This window comes from Semicossyphus pulcher, unplaced genomic scaffold (genome assembly GCF_022749685.1).
Source record: "Semicossyphus pulcher isolate SPU_LCO1_2020_fin unplaced genomic scaffold, fSemPul1.0.p SCAF_9, whole genome shotgun sequence".
NCBI classification, from domain to species: domain Eukaryota; kingdom Metazoa; phylum Chordata; class Actinopteri; order Labriformes; family Labridae; genus Semicossyphus; species Semicossyphus pulcher.
Genome location: NW_027211770.1, coordinates 1,111,393 through 1,131,256, shown reverse-complemented (window position 1 = coordinate 1,131,256; position 19,864 = coordinate 1,111,393). Strand labels below are relative to the sequence as shown.

The following is a 19,864-nucleotide window of genomic DNA, read 5'->3' as shown; positions in this document are numbered from 1 at the left end:
GCAACGCGGAAACTTATTTGGAGCCAGTACATGAGAGCAAGTTCTGTACTTATCGATGTGTCTTTGTGCCTGTCTATTTACTGTATTCTCTTTATTTCAAACCCAGTTCTTACTGTTTTTAATTATGAATGTGAAGGATGTCTCAGCAATACAATGGATACATTTTACTGATGCTACTCTTTTTCATGCAAGTTGATCAACTGTACTTTAAGTGTTTTTTGGGAGTTCTTTGAGATCATCAACTTTTACCAATGTGTTTTCAAAGCTGTTTAAAATAAATTTATTTTTCTTTTTTTAACCTTTGTGTCACTTGTATTCCATTGTTGAAATAATTGGTCCCCTTCAGACTATCTCCAATGTCATGTGTACACATGAATTTGTCAGTGTGTGGTGCCATCTAGTGGTATGACCTCACCTTGTCTTAACTCGAGCATTTATGATTGACTTTGTTTTCTTACTCCTCCAGATAAATTAGCTTGGTTGGTGAATTTTTTTTTTAATCATGTGAACAAAAAAGAAATTAAGAAAATTTTGGTTCCCAAACAGCAAGAAAAAACAAACCTGTTAATGTTTCTCTCTGGTCTACCCTAGTTAAACTTTTACCGCCCCCTTTGTTTTGAAAGAGACTTCACTTCCATAGCAACCTCCAGTGTGTAATTACATTGAGAGGTTTGTGGCTGGCCAAATGTTCGAATGGCAGCCAGTTTGAAAATACTGTAAGGGCATTTTATTCTTGTGGGGAACAATGTTTGGAGTGATGTCAACAGGTAGGATCAGCAATTTACAAGACATTTGCAAATAGTTTTGTTGGAACTTTTTTTGTTTCTTTGTTAACTGAATTTTTTCTTTATGTTAAGAGTCTACTCATCTTACTGCTGACAGTTTTGTGAGTATAAGTTTTTATTTACCTTCAATATGTTTTTCAATCTGTAACAGCAGTTACGTACTGTGTCGTTTTTGGTGGATGTTCCTGAGAATTGTTGAGTGTTATTGCTCGTCTCCTTGCAGGAAAACACTCTGGCCTCTGATGATTTATTGACTCACTACTTCAATGCTTTCTTAAGATTGCCGGTAAAGTAGTCCTAATGTAGAGATGTAGCACCTCTTTGACAAATACCTATAGATAGAGTACTTTATTAATCCCCGAAGGGACATTAAATATTTACACCTCTTGTATACCTTTATATCTCTCTTCAGTCTTTCCCAGAGACTTTGCGGTACAATCAGGAGACTGGGCTGTTTGAGGTGGTAAGTGGGGCTGCTGAATTTGTGTCCAGAAGAATCAGAACAGACCTTTACCGCAGCAGATCACAACTTCTTACTGGTGACCCCACAGCACTGGCCCGAACCCCTTCTGTAGACAACCATTACACTGTCTGTGTGAGTAGTCAATAATTCCTGTAGAGGGACTTCAATAGGTGTATATACTAGGTTTAGGGAGTCAGCAGAAGTCTAATTCTGTAGTTAAGAGGAATCTGTCTCTCTGCCCTGTGTAGTGCCTGGACAGAGAGCAAGGAATTCAGTGGATCCTGACAGAAAGATTGCCCCTTTTCCTTCAAAGTGAATGCTACAGTGAATACAGGTATTTCAAGTGCTGAGCCATTTGGTTTGACCTCCTATACATACAAAACAAATGTTCTTTACCTCCTATTATCTGTATTGATTCGATTGTGGATTGTATTGATTTAGATCATTTTATGTTGCTTACATCATGCTATTACTAGAACATGATACTATAATGTTACAAAACTTTTGTTCAGTGTTACTCATTCTCATGTCAGCTATTATCAGTTCTAGAGTGTGTGTGAAAGCTCATGTATTTTCTTTCTGCATTTACTTACTTTCCTGTCACGGCCTGTAAAGTGTGTGCTTCCAAACCTAGATTTTAAAGATTGGTTGCTTCAATAAGTTTTAATGACAGTATGACCTTCACTATTTTAATAATACTTTTGACCCTGATTATGGAGTGTTGGCCCATAACGCAGTGCACTATGGTTTTCGTGTAGTTGGTACGAATACTTGTGAGTGTATTTAAAACTGTTGCCCTCTTTGTGTGCTTTATTCGGGCTGCTTCCTTGTGCGTCAGATCGATACCTGTACAGATAAGATAAGATTGCAAACTACACATAGAAGCATTTATACAGAAACAACAATAATGTAGTTTGTTAATTCCTTTTACCATAAAATTGATGCTTTACATAAACACCTGCTTTTGGGACTGGTAATGTATCAGCATTTACTGTTTTTCTTAGACTTGCCAAGCTGTTGTTTCAGTGGGAACCAAACCTCTGTATCCAGAGGAGGAAAGAATACTCAGGTCACACAACACTGTCCACCCAACAACAGCGTTTTCGAGCCCAATTTGACCTGGAAAATAACAGCTCTCTGAAAGCCCCAACATGCTCATGTTCTCAAGAGAGCATTTCAGCTAAACAAGGTATAAACTTGTGTGTTTTTTCTATGTGATTGGGGTAGTCATGTAGATAAGGATACTTATGCTCTCTCTTTCTTTGTTGTTCAGCATCTGTGAGGATGGACAACATTACGTGTCTACCATCTGAACAAAAAAAAATTTTCAACACCAAAAGCACTCAGTCATCCAGATGTTTCTCCAGCTTTTGTGAGCCAGAGAACCTATGTGCCTTTTCTTCTTTGTCCTCCTCCTTCAAACTTAAACGTAGCTTACAGTACTGTAATAACTCTTCTGAACAACAACTGGAGTACCTGGCTGCTGAAGTGGTTCAACAGGTGCTAAACAATGCACTGCATGTTATCAATGGTCAGAGCCAAACAAACACTTCTGACTCTCTCAGGAGGTCAGGAGAACAGACAAATTGTAGCAGCACAGACAGGTCCTGTGAATGTAAAGTTTGCCAGCATTGGCTCGACAGGGGAAGAAAAAGATTGGAGGGTAAGAAAGAGAAAGTTCAAGAGGGCAAAGGGGAGAGTGGAGAGAATGAAAAGACAGAATGGCTTAAGAAAAATTGTGAAGTGGGAAGTTGGGGCACAGACCAGGAAAATGTCCTTGATATTTGTTGCCATGGTCCCTGTTGCCATGGCACTAGACCAGGCTTGGATGAGTTCAAGGAGTTTTTGCAAGGAACGCCTGGAGAGAAGCTACTTAATCTCTGGATGGATATAGAGAGACTGAAAGCTACACAGAACAAAGAGCGGAAGAACAGGTACACATTACAACCACGGAAAGATTGTTTCTCTGATCAAATTTAAGTTGGTGTTTACTGAAAAGCTAACATATTTTGTTTAACTGCAGCTATGAAAAAAACTACTTTTGTCTTTTGGAGATGTATGATACATCTGATAGAAGGATCAGATGTAATATAATGTGGTATTTTGATTAGGTATCTGGTCTTAATGAGGAGCTGCTACCTGCTTAGCAGTAGCCAGAGTAGTCTGAATGTGGAGCTGCTTGCCAGATTGGGGCTGTCTACCTCCCCCTGCTGGACGGAGAGGAAACTGCGTTCAATTCAGCCTTTCCTTAATGAGTCCCTGCTCTACTACTGGTGAGATTCACAGTTCACAGTATTCAAGTTATGCAAACCATAAGGTATTTATATAGGAATAAGTATGTGCAGTGTCTGTTTAGAGTGTCCATGGTATGTTCACTTATAATAGTTCAGCACCTTCCAAAGGGCTTAGAAGCTGCATATGCTGGATATAGCACAAGCTGTTCAGTAATTTTGCCTTTTGTTAGGATTTGTATACAATCCTTGTCTGTTCCCTTCCTCCACAGGGTTCCTAGGTTCTGGACATCCCAGTGTGTCCAGAAAGACCATGATGGCTTCCCTTGTGTAGGAAAGTGGACTGAGTTATGTAAAAGCCCTCTCTCTGGCAAACAGCCCCACCTTGGTTGTTTGACCCTGCCTCTCATCTGCCTTGACTCCCCCCTGCCCCAGTCTCCCCTACCTGTCCATACACAGGTAGGACCATTAAGATATGACACCACTTTGAGCGTAAAATAAATTCTTCATGGAGACCAGTGGCTATAGAGATCTTACTGTTGTTCACCTTGGACTGTCAATGATGGCATGTGGGATAAGTACCTGGCAGTTTTATAAAATAAAAGCCAAACATTAATTTCCAGCTTTTCATTTGATGATTTGCTAAATTTCAGTTTTATTTTTCACTAAAATTGAGCGTACCTGAATTTTGGATTGTTTGTTGGATGATTAAAGCAAAATTAATTAATAAGGGGCATTTTTCTCTATTATAGCTCATTGAAGTTGCTCAAATTGGCAATAACAAGGCAACAATGAAAATAATCCTTAGTTCCTGTCCCAGTTTTGAGTTATTTTTGTATAATTTGTTTTCTCTTCTATGTATTTATGTATGTATATACTTCATCAGTTGTATTCCAGCAGAAGTCAGTTACTGAGCAGCAGAATAATGGGAAAGATGCTACAGGCTCTTTATGTTGAATCGTGGGCTGGTTTATACTTCACAAACTTCTGTGAACTATCTGGAAACCAGGTACAACAGCATTAACAGCAACAAGATTTTTGCCCTTTTTTCTGTATAGTGCATCACATTTAATCATGATTGCAGATGTTAATGTAACTTTCATCGTGATCTTTTATCTGAAACAAAGTATAAGCTTTTTTACATTTGATGTGACATCAGTCCATATAGTTGAGTCTGCTCCTTTTTTTTTTTATAGTTGTGGGAGAATGCAGTTAACTTTTGGACTGACCTGCAGCAATACCATGAGCTGTTCTGTCCAGATGGACTGGATCCCTACAGAGTACAGAGAGAGGCACAGGTCAGCACATAAAAGACCCATGTTGTTTTGCTTAACATACAGTTCATTAATTCCTCTCAATTACAAAGTAAAGTGGTCTGGTTTAAACACTGTAGGTGCACTGCACGTGTGTAGGTCAAATGTTGGGTGGAGACCAACCCTGCAATTTAGAAGCTTAAGTATGTCAATAATATCAGAAAAATCAAATTAAAGTCAAAACAAATTCTGAGTAATAAACAATATGTTCAGTTGTGTTATTCATATTTCTCTGGAAAATGTAAGCTAATATAGCTAATTTAATTTGCAATTAATTAAGAAGCTTCATCCAGAGTAATATAACACCCAGAGAGAGAAGAGGCCTCATGTAAGGTTGTAAGGGAAAATCATCTAAATTATCAGAAAACAAATGTTCGAAAATATGTACAGAAAGCAACCAGTTAGGTCGTACAAAATTATTAAAAGACAATTTAACAGAGATTGAGTTACCCTCCCTCTTACACACACATAGCTGCTCTTGTTTGCTTGCTCTCTTGGCCTGCTGCTTCTGTTCTCCTCTCTGCCTTCTTGACCCTTCACTAAGTGGAGAGATTTAAACGCCCATAAAAACCAAGTGAGTCAGACCCCCCCAGCTCTGCGCCAGTCCAGTCACCCAGAACCACCCAGTCTGACTTCAGCTGGACCAGGGTGCAAAGCTGAACGATACGGTCCAGAAAATCTCACAGTAAAATCTATTTTCCTTAAGTTAACTTTTAGTTCACCAAAGGAATGACATTTAGATTATTTGTTTTATAGTGCTGTTGCCAAGAAGGTTAAATGAATGACATTAATGTGGTGTGATGGCAGCAGTGATGAAAGATAGTGAATATAGTGTATGAGAGCATTGAACAATGGTGATGATGGAAGTGATGGTGGTTTTGAGGCAAATGTTTCTGAAGTGATGACACTTTTATGATCTCTTCTTTTTTCTTTCCTTCTCTGTTCTTTTCTTTTCTTCTCTTCTCTTAGCTACTTTACTCCACCTATCTCTTCAGCTCTGCCAGGAGGAGCATTGGTGTTGATGAGGAGACCAGAAAGGAGGTTTACAACCAAATGATGCCCGCTTATGAGGAGCTATTTGACAAGGTTGAGGAACACGCACTGAACATCCTGCTTGAGCCATGGACACTGTTGGTCAGCAGAGACAAAGAGTCCTTCCAGAAGGTAACTGTAGTACATCAGCAGCTTTATTAACTTAGCTTTTATTGTGAGGAGGTGGATTTACTTTAGTAAGTCTACAGCTTAGCTGGCACAGACTTTTCTGATTACAAAGATTTTCTTAAGGCATACTAGTGCCCATTATAAGCGCGGAGTTGCTTGATTGCTCATCTGCTCATCTCATTCGTCACAACGCTTTCTGGGTTCAATACACCAACCAAGTGTAAAGCTGATCAGATGAATGCTTTTATGTGCTAGATATGCAGCTAACAGACCTAAATAGAGATAATAGACAAAAATCCTTCATAGTAGGGTGAAGCTGCTACAGGGCTACCTTTTGGTCAATTGGCACTTAATCTGTCATGGTCCCTAAGACATATCTACACATGTCCATCAGTTGAGATTGCAAAAACACAAAGCATTAAGTATATATTACATTTTTTGTAATATTAGCCTTGGGAAACTTAGAAAAACTGTAATGGAAAAACAAATACAAAAAGGTGTCTGTCTTGGCCCAAAGATGTCCTGTACCAAATGTGGTGACAATTCTTGACAATTTGTCAGAGGTGTAATCAAAAACAGATTTTGAAAAAAAACATTATTAGTGATCATCAATGTAGACACAAAATAATTACGTTTTAATGGATAGATTCTTCTAGACCCACAGAACCTTGATTTTTTTTCTGTTACTTACTGTTCAATGTTACTGGTCAAAATGTACTTTGAACCACCTGGCAAAAGTAGTAGTAGTAAACAATAACAATGCCCATCACAATGTCTTAGAGTTCAAGGTGCATCATTAAATGTCTTGTTTTGTCTGACCAACAGTCAACAGTGAAATAATTAATTTGATATTACGGAAGAAGACCAGGAAAAGCTGCTCGTTCTTAGAATTAAGAACCTGTGAAGAATGTTTTTGCTTCAGGTGTGCTTGCAGAAGGAGGTGCGCTGTGTTGACAGTCAGGAGTACAAGGAACTCCAAAGGCTTTACAAAGAATCACAACGTCGACTCATTCAGGTATGCCGGCATCCATGTGTTACACACATTTCTAAAATGTTGCTGCTCAGTTAATAAACACACATGCCCACATAAAACAGCTGGTGTAAACACGTAAAAATCTCTCCACCTCTCCATCTCAATCATTATTATCATTCTCTCTGTGCTGCTGCATTTCCTCTACAGGTGGAGCAGTGTGGGTCCATGCTATCTCCCTCTCCTCTGAATCCCTGTACTCCCTTCTCAAAGGGTCCTGGGGCACCGGACTCTTGGTCAAGAGTGTCTCCAAATTACAAATGTTACCATCTAGGTTCTTTACTTCATCACCGCCATGAGATTGGGTTCTTTATGTCCTTCCTACAGAATCAGAGTGCCAGGTGAGCTATAAAACCAGTTTTCACATCAGACTTTTGTTAAGACTTATTTCCCCCTCTTTACTTAATCCATATACAATAGGTTTATAGTATCTCATTATTCCTGGTGCAATAATAAGACTGACTCATAAAACTGAAATGCAGCAGTATTAAAATGCACATGAACAATGCAAGAAACAGAAAAAAAACCCAAAATGTATACAATGCACTGAAGTCTATGCAAAAAAAAACATGCTTGGTAACAACATCTGTGTTTCTGTTCAGTATCCATCTGACGTGCTGGTTGGATCTTGAGCAGTACAAGAGGACTCCTCAGAAGGATAAGGCTGTCAGACAGGAGAGGTCGTCCCATATTGCAACCAAATACCTCAACGGGAAGTACTTCTTTGGCTCTGACAGCCCAGCCACAACAGAACAACAGAATGATGTATGTCAATCACACCATTCAAAAAGCAATATGTCCAGTTTCATTGGCAAAAATATCCATTTTGGTGTCTTGAAAACTCTTAAATTATTTTGAACTTCCTGAGTGAGTTTTTGAGAGGTAGGGGCGGAAACATGGTGTCCATGACATCAAAAACCCGAGATGAGAGCTCCAGCTGTGGCTCAACATCCAGATTTAATAAACAGAGGCTGCTGTTGCTCTCACACAATTTCCAATCTCCCTTCTTTGGCATCCAGGAGACTTTTTACTGACAGCTCTGACAGCAGGGTGACACTGGGAATAAGAGGGCATGGTTAGAATTAAAACAAGAAGAAGAGAAGAGTGTGGTTTTCATCCAGACAGACGAGGAAGATCAGCCCAGTAACAATGGCAGAAGGATGAAGTCTCTTCTGACATTTACTGTCTGAGATTAGGTTTCTGGATTCTAGGATTACTGCGGAAGGCATGCTGCATAGAGTTTGGATGACTAGATAGGACACAGAGCAGTAAGCCTACGATGGTTGCTCCGCAGTAATTGTCGGAGAAAAGAGTGTTTTATGTTTTATATCTTTTATAGGACAGGAGTGTCCAGCCCCCTCCATGAATCGCCACCTTAACGTGGTGGAGGGGTTTGCGTGTCCCTGTGAACCTGGGGGCTGTGTTGTCCGGGGCACTAGCCCCTGGTAGGGTCTCCCAAGGCAAATTGGTCCCAGGGGAGGGACCAGACTAAGCCCAGACTGCTTGTTTGAGTTTTCCCCGGTGAACGAGAAGGTAAGTTGCGGAAGGCTCTGACTGTGGTTTGTGCCTCTGCACCAAACAGCAGTTCAGAGTACGCAGCCTTCTTGGAGTCATTGGGCAGGGTCCTGCAAGGGGTCCCGTCTGGGGACTCCATAGTTCTACTGGGGGACTTTAACGGCCATGTGGGCAATGATGGAGAAACCTGGAAGCCTACCTGATTGGGAGGAACGGCCTGCCTGATCTGAACTCGAGTGGTGTCTTGTTATTGGACTTCTGTGCTCGTCATTGATTGGCCATAACAAACACCATGTTGTGGCTCAGTGGTAGAGTCGGTCGTCTTTCAATCGGAAGGTCGGAGGTTCGATCCCCAGCTCCCTCAGACTGCATGTCGAAGTGTCCTTGGGCAAGACACTGAACCCCAAATTGCTTCCGGTGGCATAGATGCCAATGGGTATGAATGTGATATCTGATTGACAGTTGGGCACTTTACGTAGCAGCCTGTGTGAATGGGTGAATGTGATATGTAGTGTAAAAGCAACTTTGAGTAGTCGCAAAGACTAGAAAAAGCGCTATATAAGTACAGTCCATTTACCATTTACCATAAGTGTTACCTAGGACCAGAACACCCTAGGCGGTAGATCAAGGATTTGACTTTGTGGTTGTATCATCAGATCTGCGGCCGTATGTTTTGGACACTCAGGTGAAGAGATCAGATGGCGAGGAAGGCTGCCGGACAGACCTGGTAAACCTAAACGTGTAGTGAGGGTGAGCTGGGAACGTCTGGCGGAGTCCCCTGTCCGCGAGGTTTTCAACTCCTACCTCCGGAAGAATTTCTCTTGCATCCCGGGAGAGGTTGGGGACATGGAATCCAAATGGACCATGTTCAAAGCCTCCATTGGAGAAGCGGCTACAAGGAGTTGTGGCCAGAAGGCTGTTGGTGCCTGTCATGGCAGCAACCTTAGAACCCGTTGGTGGAAGCCGTCAGGCTGAAGAAGGAGGCCTTTCGGACTTGGTTAGCCCAGGGGTCTCCAGACGCAGTCGACAGGTACTGAGTGGCCAGAAGGGCTGCAGGTTCAGTGGTTGCAGAAGCAAAAACTTGGCTGTGGGAGGAGTTCAGGGAGGCTATGGAGAAGGACTTTTGGTTGGTCTCAAAGAAGTTTTAGCAAACCATTAGACGACTCAGGAGGGGGTGCAGGGATTGGCTCAAGCTGTTTTCAGCAGGGATGGAGAACTGCTGACCCGGACGGGGGATTTTGTCAGACTGTGGAAGGAACACTTTGAGGAACCCAACCAAAATGTCCTCTGATGAGGAGGCAGAGTCTGAAGGTCCAGGGGAAGCCTTATCTATATCCATGGCAGAGGTTGCTGAGGTAGTCAAGAAGCTCCTCAGTGGCAAGGCGCCAGGTGTCGGTGTAGATGAGATTCGCCCTGAGATGCTAAAGGCTCTGGACATTCTCATTTGATCGAAAGGAGCGAGGTGGTTCGGACATCTGGTTAGGATGCCTCCTGGGTGGGTTTTCCTGGGCACGTCCAACCGGGAGGAGACCCCGGGGCAGACCCAGAGCTCGATGGAGGGATTATATATCCTGTCTGGCCTGGGAACGCCTCGGAATCCCCCAGGACGAACTGAAAAACGTTGCTAGGGAGAGGGACATCTGTGTCACCTTGCTAAGCCTGCTGCCACCGCGACCCGGCCCCAGATAAGCAGGAGATGATGGACGGATGGAGTGTCCAGCCTTATTGTGTGGTGATCCAACAGCCCTGTCAGCTAAACAGAAGTACACCTGCATTGACATTTTCCAAATGTATTCATTAGACAAATTTTGAACTTGTTTAGAACTTATATTCAGAAATAATGTGTCATTTGTAATGTATTTTTTTGTAGGTGAACTAATATGTCAATTTGGTCAACTGCATTTGTACTACAACTTGTGGCAGAAGCTGGAAAATTAAACCAATTAGCCATGATGTTTAGCTTATTGTTTCAAATTTGAAACACTCTAGTCCACCTCTTAATCTGATATAGTCTAGCTATTTCAACATTTTATCAATTACTTTAAGATAGCGCAGACTATTTCAATGGTTTCCTTTGCTTATAGCTAGCATCAACAATTTTACCTCTTTATCAGATACTAAGCTATTTTTATCAATCATTTTTATCTAATCTTTAATTGTTAACATTGCTTTAAGCTATCTATTCAAAACATTCAGCTCGGTCTCTAATCAAGTGTGAATTGTTTCAGCCAAATTTTGTGACATACTTTAGCTAAGTTCTGTGATATCTTGCGAGTTGGTTTTCATACATTCTGGAATTGTTCGGTATTTTCAGTACATTTCTTTTACAATTAGCTGAGTGTTTTTACAGTTTTATATGAATAACCCCAGAAACTGCAGAAACACTGAATTAGAAGTAACCCTACTTAGGAATCAATGTTATAGGACACATTTAAGTCATTTTCCATCTTTAGACATACAGTACTTCCTGATATGACTTCAACTCTTGCTTGACTTATGTAATTTGTCATTCTCATCTCATAAATATCATCAAAACATTATTATAACTTTGCATTTGAATGTGGATGCCAATTCTATTGCTTATAACTCTGTAGAGTTGGCTCTGGCTGCAGCTCTAGCTTCTCTGCCTTGGTTCCTGTCTGCGTGAGCGACGTAGAGAGACTGACAGCTTTACTGTTTTGGCCCTCACTCTTTCAATCACTCAGTCATCCAGTCGACAGATTGGCCTCCTTTCATCTACTGACTCAAACTCCAATGCCACAACTGGTTCTCATTTCTGAAGCCTGTGTGTGAGTGTATGTGTGAATGCATGCCTTTGTGCGTGCAAAATGAGATGAGAGAAAATATAAAAGAGATATAAATATGGAGACATGGCTAGATCGATGTATGAAGACAGAAAGCAGACAGGGGAGATGAAGAGAACAGAGGGATTCTGGGAATGATGTAGAGCACTGCAGGAGTCAGGAAGGAGAGGAGTTTTTCAATGTGGGCAGTTCACCCACCTCCTCATATGTTCCTCATTTTTATAGAAATCCACTGAGCAGAAACTTTCTTTAGCAACCATATCAATCTAATGAACACACGTGCAACCATCTTCCTCTACTGTATCTCTCTGACGGTGTCTTTTCTGTATGTGTCTGTTTGCGTGTGTATAGATACTGCATCTGGCAGGTGGACAGGAGCGTCTGAAGTTAGAATGTCTCTCCAACCCAGTCATTAAGGAGATACAGGACATCGTCAGGTGTCACATTGAGAAAAAATGGCTGCCTCTGTTTCTGTCCACAGCAGAGTTCACAGAGCGACAGAAACACCAACCAAAGGTGGAATTCTTGATTCTTAACACAAAAGCAACTAATTGGATGTCTTTACAGATATAAGTTAAAGTGCATATATATTTGCTCTTTTTGGTCTTTCTCAGAGAAAGGAGACCATTGATACCACTCCCGTGTCTAACTGTTCAGGCCACAGCCCGCAGCTTAGCTTAGCATAAAGACTAGAAACCGGGGAAAGAGCTTGCCTGGTTCTGTCTAAAAATCATAAACTCTGCCTACCAGATTCTCTAAAGCTTAGTAATTAAATGAACACAATAGATTTTGTTATTGTAATCTATACAAATGTATACTGTATGCAACATATACAGCATACAGTATCTTTCCTATTATTTACACAGTAAATTAATTGACAGGCTTCAGTTATGGTGTCAACAGTGAATGCTAGAGGTGACAGCTGAACACTCTCTAGTAGTGGTTAAAGTCAGACATAACCAAGAGCCTGAGAATGTTATGTGTATATCAATTTGCATTCAATGATTTGATGATTAAAATCAACAACTGTTTGGATTTTTTCAGCTGGTCAAACCATATATAAAAGCATTTGCTGCTTAATAACTAAAACCTGACCAGCATATACATACTTTGGCCAATAATACTTGCAGATATGGGCTGAGCACACATATGTTGGCAACTGCATTTATGTAAAATAAACAAACAAAGAAACTAAAAAACAGCCTTCTGAGTACCTTTGAATAGTCACATAGGTTGACAATCGATAAAGGATATAGAAAAAGGGCATATTTTCATTCTAGCTCAAGAATTCACTAACATCGGCCACCATATTGGTATTCTGTGAAAGTTTCAATCTAAAATCAGTATTGGTATGGGTCTCTTTCTGTACATAACACTTTCCCACTTACTCAGCAGAATAATTGACAAATTCAGAGAAACTATTTATTATGATGGTTTGATATGAAATCCCTTGATCATTTCTAACAGGGGGTAACATTTGTTTATATTTGTGATCAAAGAATTAAGAACTTGGAGCCAATTGCCAACTCTGACTTGTATACAATATATTAATTGCACGTAGCATTTCATCCCTGCTGTATAATGGTCTGAGAGTGGACAAAGATACATAGTCAGAGGCACATTAGTGGCTCTGCTATGTGAGAAACCACTAAATGCTGATACTGTCCACCGCTTTCTCAGGTTGCCTCATCAGGTGGTAACACATAAACCTCAGATTCCGCTGCTCTGCCTCATTATGAGATCAAGTTTACCAGGTTTGGTCACATGGATCCTCTCACTAAGTAATGAGAGGAGATGTAGTTTAGCATTACACATTGCGTGGATAAGTGGAAAAGACTGGTGGAGGACAGAGAAAACTGGGGTTGGTGATGGAAATGCCATCAGATAGTCAAAGATCCCTCTAAGATCAGAGAAAATAAAGACTGAGAGAAGGTAAGGGTAAGAGAGAGAGCTTCAGTTACTTCCAGTGACAAAGAGAAGCAGAGTGCAGAGCAGTGAGGTTTGAGAGGTGTTCAATGTCTCTGTTACTCGTAATTTACTCAGTGTCTGACTTTTGACCTGTGTGTGTGTTTGTGTTTCTGTGTGGCAGCCCCAAGCAGCAGACAGGCTCTCACTAAAGCCCTACCAACGGTGCCGAATGAGGAGAGAAGCCTGGAAGGTAAGGACAAAAACCTCTGGGATATTTGGATATTTTGAATGGAGAGAAAAAAGGCATTTCCTGGCTTGAAAGCGTGTGTGATTTAGTTCATGACTTGGCTTGAAGCACTGGCTTTGTCAAACGCCATTTTGGCAATGTCAGTGGTTTTCCCAAATTGGATCCAGGATAAATAAGATTAAAGCATCAGCATTACTAACCTTCCTTTAATAATGTTGGGAGTGTTTTCCATGCGGCTCTGTTCTCTCCATCCTCTCATCTCAGCTCCACAGCAGAACTCAGATATAAAACATGAACATGAACATTTTAAGCAGGATGATTACACGAAGGGTTTCATACATGATTGTGATTATCTTCTCAATGATCATTACCTCATCTTTGGCAAAGAGCAGGTTTTTTCCAATAAAGGAGAATCATCATCTCAGTTTTCTGTGAGCTAAGACTGTAGCTCACAGGTCAGGGATCATATTTGCTGCAGTTGTTCAGGAACACATTGTACCATAACAGCTACCGCTTTATAAATGAGCAATATTAAGTTGTACAAGAGAATGTGGTTATATGTATTTTCTTTATCTATGAGGGGATAAACATAACTGCTCATATAACAGACCTCTACTGTTTGTGCCTACAGACTGAAAGCTTGTGGATGAGTTCCTCCAAAGAGATTCTCCTGTTTCGACGGATCCTTCTCAACCCCGTTACTTGTGTGCAGTTCCAGCACTTTGTCTTTCTGAAGGGAGACTTCTTAGAAAATGACTTGCTTTTCTGGCTGGAGGTGCAGAGATACAAGGTATAACAAGAAAAAGATACCTATAAGTCAATGTGCTGGTGGCATGATGTACCTGAACAGTATGAAATCCTTGATGAATTCCATCCCACTTTCCGTCCACCATACTCTATAACATGACATTGAAAGACAATCTAAGAAATACTCTCATCACCCTACATTAAATAGAGCTTATTGTTTCTACACTTGGATGTTTGAGCTTCAGTGTGTAAGTGCACAGTTTACTGCGCACAACTTAATAACTTTTGCCATGTGCCAAAAAAGTTTTTCTTTGATCAGTTTTGTAGTTATTGATCAGTTTTGTTTATTAGTGAAAACTGGTGATAAAAACTTGAAGTGGTTGACATTTATTTTGCTGGGAGATTTTTTTCTGAGTTGTAATTATTACTTTTCTCGTCTGTGAAAAGAGGTGTAAAACGCATTTTGGCTGGTGGGGAAAAAAAATAAAATGAGGCTTTAAGTGTTTGTTGTTTAATCCTCATACGGTCCACAAAGTACTGCATGTTTTTTTGTCTTGTTTTCCCAGATTAAATAAAATAACTTTAAGAAGTTATCCAAGAAAAACTTTTTCAAAAACCTGTTTCACAGATGAAAAAAACAACTTTTCCCCCACTAAATTGCGTCCTAGGATTCTGTTGAACATGTGCAGGAGAGCTTTGAGGGTAGGATAAATAGTAAAGCTCTTAAAGCCTGTCACTGATGGTAACTTTATGCTTTCAGCCCTTAAAACCAGACTCAATACAGTTAGTATACAGCCCTTAAAATACAAAGAAAACATAAATACAGATATCTCTCTTGTGAAATTGAAAAAAATGTGGTGACTTTGGCAGGAAATTGAGTGTTCATGTAAGATCCCATTGCATGGATTGGGTAGTGAGAAGCTAAAAATATGTTTTTGGGTCTTCTAACTTGTAGCTGTCTTATATTATTCTCTAAAACCATCCCTCTTCATATCTAGAATACTAATCACTAGGACTGATATTCCACACTTTCTGGAGCAGTGGCAATTTAGAAATAAGTCCAGTCTCTCATTTATGTGTCCTGTCTTTCTATATGCAGGACCTCTGTCATTCCCACAGTGATGAGGCCACCATCCAGCAGAAGATCTCCACCATCATCAACTGTTTTATCAACTCCTCCATGCCCCCTGCCCTGCAGATTGACATACCTCCTGAACAGGCCCAGCGCATACTGGAAAAACGCCACGAGCTGGGTCCTTACATCTTCAGAGAGGCACAGGTAGTGTGTGTGTGTTTGTTGAAGTGCTAAATTGTTTTGTAATTTTTTGGTTTGTAGGCTGCATCTGTCCAGTTTTCCCCTGTGAATGCAGACATCAGTGTTCAGTGAATTGCTGAAGTTTTGGCCAGAGTTTCAAGAGTTGAGCAGCAACATCCGACAGGAGAAACTCCTTCCTCTACTGCAGGAGAAACGAGTTACACACAGAGCCAGAGTGCGGCGACTGAGGAGAAAAGAGGATGAGGAGGAAGAGGCCAAGAGGAGAGCTCAGGTGAAGATATAATCAAATACTCAGGGAATAATGGATGATGAGCCAGTGATGAAAATGTTATCATACAACTTCAACAGCTACTGCAACGGTTTTGGGAAAGAGAAAGTGTGAAAAAACTGTATAAACTAACTGTATTGAGTCTGGTCAATTTTGTATAGGAAGAGCTGGAGAGGCCAGAGTCCAGTTTTCGAGAGGAGGAAGAGACAGAAGATGAAGATGAAGTAGCAGAAGAACAAGAGTGCAGAACTGAAAAAACTCCCACACAGTGGGTAAGGAAAATTTAATGTTCCTTTTGGGGAAACATAAAAATTGTTGAGCTTGTGTTTGTGTAGAATGTATTACATGAAAGCAGAAACACTGCACAGCAGTGGGTCGAGCTCTGCATTTAGAGCAGAGCTTGTCAAAATTGTCCTGACCAATTTAATCAATGACCTTTGAAGTCATGTGACTCTAATTAACACAGTACAATCCCTGATATGTACAGTATAAGATGGTCATTTTGCATCACCAGGTGTTAGAATTCACAACCTTGGCCACCAACAGCACATGGTACACATGTTGAGCTACCCAGAGGGATGTTGGACACAGAGATGGTTTCAAATAAATAATTAGACAATCACCAGGGTTTGTAATAACAGCTGTCCATGGAAAGGAAAAGCAGAATTCAAACTACCAAATATTTAGTTAACAAGAATAAAATCTGAGATTGTGTGTACTTCATCACAGAGAAAGCATAGATAAATATATGGCATAAAATAGAAGTAAGAACAAATGTCAAATATGTGCATTCTATTTACAATAAAAATAAGAGATAAAGATTAAATTCTGAGTGGATCTTTGGTGATTTAAATATGAATACCAGAATTAAATATAATTAAATATAATTGAGAAGTGGATCTATGGTGATTTAAATATAAATGTCACAATACAGTTAAACGCAAAAATAAAGCTAAATGCAAAATAGGAGTTATGAGTTCAAAAAAGAGTTATTTACAAATGAACAGTATAGGCAGATTTTATGTCAACATATTGCACAGTTTTATTGCACAATTATCCAGCTTATGTACATTAAGAGTTCAGTTCAGTGCACAGTTTAAAGTGGATGTCTGTGTGTCAGACAGTCAGAGGGAGGAGTTAAAGTGTTTGATGGCCACCGGCAGGAATGACTTCCTGTGGTGCTCTGTGGTGCATCTCGTGGGAATGAGTCTTTGACTGAACGTGCTCCTGTGCTTAACCAGCACATCAAGGAGTGGGTGGGAGACATTGTCCAAGATAACCCGTAACTTGGACAGCATCCTCCTGACACCACCGCCAGAGAGTCCAGCTCCACCCCCACAACGTCACTGGCCTTGTGGATCAGTTTGTTCAGTCTGTTAGCGTCAGCTACCCTCCGCCTGCTGCCCTTGCACTTGCCACCACAGACTCATAGAACATCCTCAGCGTCGTCCTGCAGATGTTAAAGGACCTCAGCCCCCTCAGGAAGTATAGGCGGCTCAGGCCCTTCTTGTAGACGGCTTCAGTGTTCCTGGCCCAGTCCAGTTTATTATCCAAGTAAACCCCCAAGTACTTGTAGTCTTCCACAATGTCCACACCCCCTGGATGGAAACAGGGGTCACGGGTGCCTTTGCCCTCCTCAAATCCACAATCAGTTCTTTTGTCTTTGCCACGTTGAGCTGGAGATGGTTCTGCTCACACCATGTGACAAAGTTTCACACCACAGTCCTGTATTCAGCCTCCTCAACGTTTTTGATACATCCAACTACAGCGGAGTCATCAGAAAACGTCTGCAGATGGCAGGACTCTGTGTTGTAGTTGAAGTCCGTTGTGTAGAGGGTGAAGAGGAAGGGAGACCCCAGCGTTGCTGACTACTCTGTCTGACACACAGTGTTGTAAGCGCACATACTGTAGTCTGCTAGTCAGGTAGTCGACAATCCAGAGAGCTGTAATAGCATACAGCAAGTCCAAGGTCCTGTCCCCCCTGGTTGTGCAGCTCACATACTGTCTGAAGCTGGGCAGTGTTTTGGCCATGGTAACGTGGTGGAAGTCGCCCAAGATTGTAATGAAGGCAATAGGGTGATCAGTCTGTAGTCGGGCCATGGCGAAGTAGATGATGTTACACGCCGTCGTCAGGTTGGCAGAGGGGGGGGATGTTCCAACTGAATGGCATGAGAAATCTCCCTGGGCAAATAATATGGCCTGAGTTCAACGGCAAAAAGTTCAATGTCCGGGCTCCAAATACTTTTAATCGTAATGTGACCAGGATTACCCCCGTCTTTGTGCTTACCGTTCTCGGTGCAATCCTGGTCAGCCTGGACAGTCATTGATGGAGACGCTGTGGTTGGGTACAACCTTGATATGTCTGTTGTTTATGTTGACAAAGATTGATCGCTCCACATGCAAAAAAATGATGTTCAAAGATTCTCTCTTACTGCATGGTTACAAAGTTTACATGAAAAAAAAATCTAAATTACTAATTTTTCACACTTAGTAGATTCATTTAGCAAGAGTTTGCAGTAGCTGTTTACATGATTGTTTACTGTAAAGTAATTGGTGAAACTGTGATCAAAAATCTGTCTCGATGGCTATTGTAGAACAGTCTGAAGATGCAGTGTGGTAAGTTCAATGAAACTGAGCAAAAATGTGAGAGGAGATAGATTTAATTAGTTTTGCAATTTAAAAAAAAAAAGAAAAAAAAAAAAAGAAACAGTGATGGGTTTCAGAATTGCTGCCAAGTAAGAGCACGCGTGTGCTCAATTTGGCCTACACTTGGGTTAATGCTGCAAAGTCTTTCAAAGTTTTAAACTTTAGACAGTTGCTATAGAACCACCATCAGAACAATTAAGCATCAAAGCCAGCTAATGAAGTTTGGCACAGGACTGGACCTATGAGCAAAGTCTGGTTTATTTTCACGCATGGGAAGGCAGATTCCCTGGCTGGAAAAAAAGAAGAATAACATTGGAAAAAAAAGAGGGCCCCTAATTTAATTCCTTTGATAACTATCTTAAAGCACAAACATATAAGAAAAATAAAATAAAAACTGCAGAGATGAAACTCCATTACAACATGCAGTACAATCAGGGCCTCGACAGTTCTAACCACAGACTATGAAGGAGATACTCGATCCTCTAATTTGACTATTTTTCTAATCACATTTGATTTGACTACAAATCTTTCCTCAGTTGTCGTGGTCCTACTCAAAGTACATGGCAGCTCTGAAGAGGGAAGAAGTGCTGATGAGGAAACAGAGTGAGCTGAAAGCCTCGTTCTCCACAGCCTCAGGTACACACACACACCTCCCTTTGTTTCCCAGGGCTCAGTAAAACTATCCAGCAACGACTGCTCTCTGCTACTGGACAGATTAAATGCAGGAAAACATAACAGTGAAATGACATTTAGCCGTTCCCACGGTAAAATCCAAACCACATTTCCTAGGCTCTGATAGTACCTGGCAGTTGAAGCCAAAGTTAGTCACACACACCCCCTCAGGAGGTCAGAACTTTCTCCTTATGTAGAACTCCAGCCAAAATAGCCACTTTAGCCTGTCCATTAAGTGTCAGTGTTCTGTGCAGGAGTTAGTCTGGGCCCATACTGCCAAGACATGTAAATGAGGTGTGATGCTAACACAGGAATCAGTTAAAGCCCATAGTGAGTGAGGACAAACACAAATGGAGAATAGTGCAAACTTTATTTTAATTTGATGGTATAGGGAAGAAATAGTGTTCTAACCACAGATGGAGATCATTACTGAAATCTGCATGGTAAACACAACCTCAACATAAGGGCCTGAAGGTAGATGTAGCGCAGATATGGTCTACACAGTTGATGAGGGAGGTGTTTGTGGAGTATGAACATTAATCTGTATGCTCTATTTAAGGCTAAAATAACCTGACCATAAGTAGCTGCTTTAAACTGTCTCAACAAATGTCTCTTTCCAGACTCCTCCTCTCACTGCAGCAGCAGCTCAGCAGGCATTAAAAACAGCCGCCAGCAGCCCTTACGTCGCTCATCCAGGACGGAGAGTAAACAGTGCAAGAGATACAACAGTGAGTGAAAGAAGATGTAAACACATGAATCATCTGACGCTCACACATTACTGGCTCTTGTGTGTTACTG

The 19,864-nt window shown here is 41.0% G+C and overlaps 1 protein-coding gene across 1 annotated transcript; it reads left to right on the top strand.

The window, feature by feature from the left end:
- The first annotated feature begins 745 nt into the window (after nt 1–745).
- LOC138583668 (regulator of G-protein signaling 22) lies at nt 746–19,802 on the top strand. Its single transcript, XM_069655620.1, has 23 exons — nt 746–767; nt 858–886; nt 1,009–1,071; nt 1,198–1,380; nt 1,497–1,582; nt 2,253–2,437; nt 2,522–3,182; nt 3,360–3,521; nt 3,752–3,938; nt 4,366–4,488; nt 4,676–4,777; nt 5,762–5,956; nt 6,876–6,968; nt 7,134–7,324; nt 7,586–7,748; nt 11,654–11,818; nt 13,392–13,460; nt 14,089–14,247; nt 15,304–15,483; nt 15,575–15,751; nt 15,910–16,020; nt 18,931–19,030; nt 19,687–19,802. Exons 1-23 carry the CDS (start codon nt 746–748, stop codon nt 19,800–19,802), a joined length of 3,522 nt encoding a protein of 1,173 aa, XP_069511721.1.
- The last annotated feature ends 62 nt before the right edge of the window (nt 19,803–19,864 follow it).

Bases quoted from the DNA above. Each gene is read 5' to 3' on its own strand.
- LOC138583668 (XM_069655620.1), top strand. From the start codon at position 746: ATGTTTGGAGTGATGTCAACAG. The intron at 1,072-1,197 runs GTAAAGTAGTCC...ATCTCTCTTCAG, and splicing joins ATGCTTTCTTAAGATTGCCG to TCTTTCCCAGAGACTTTGCG. The intron at 19,031-19,686 runs GTACACACACAC...GTCTCTTTCCAG, and splicing joins CTCGTTCTCCACAGCCTCAG to ACTCCTCCTCTCACTGCAGC.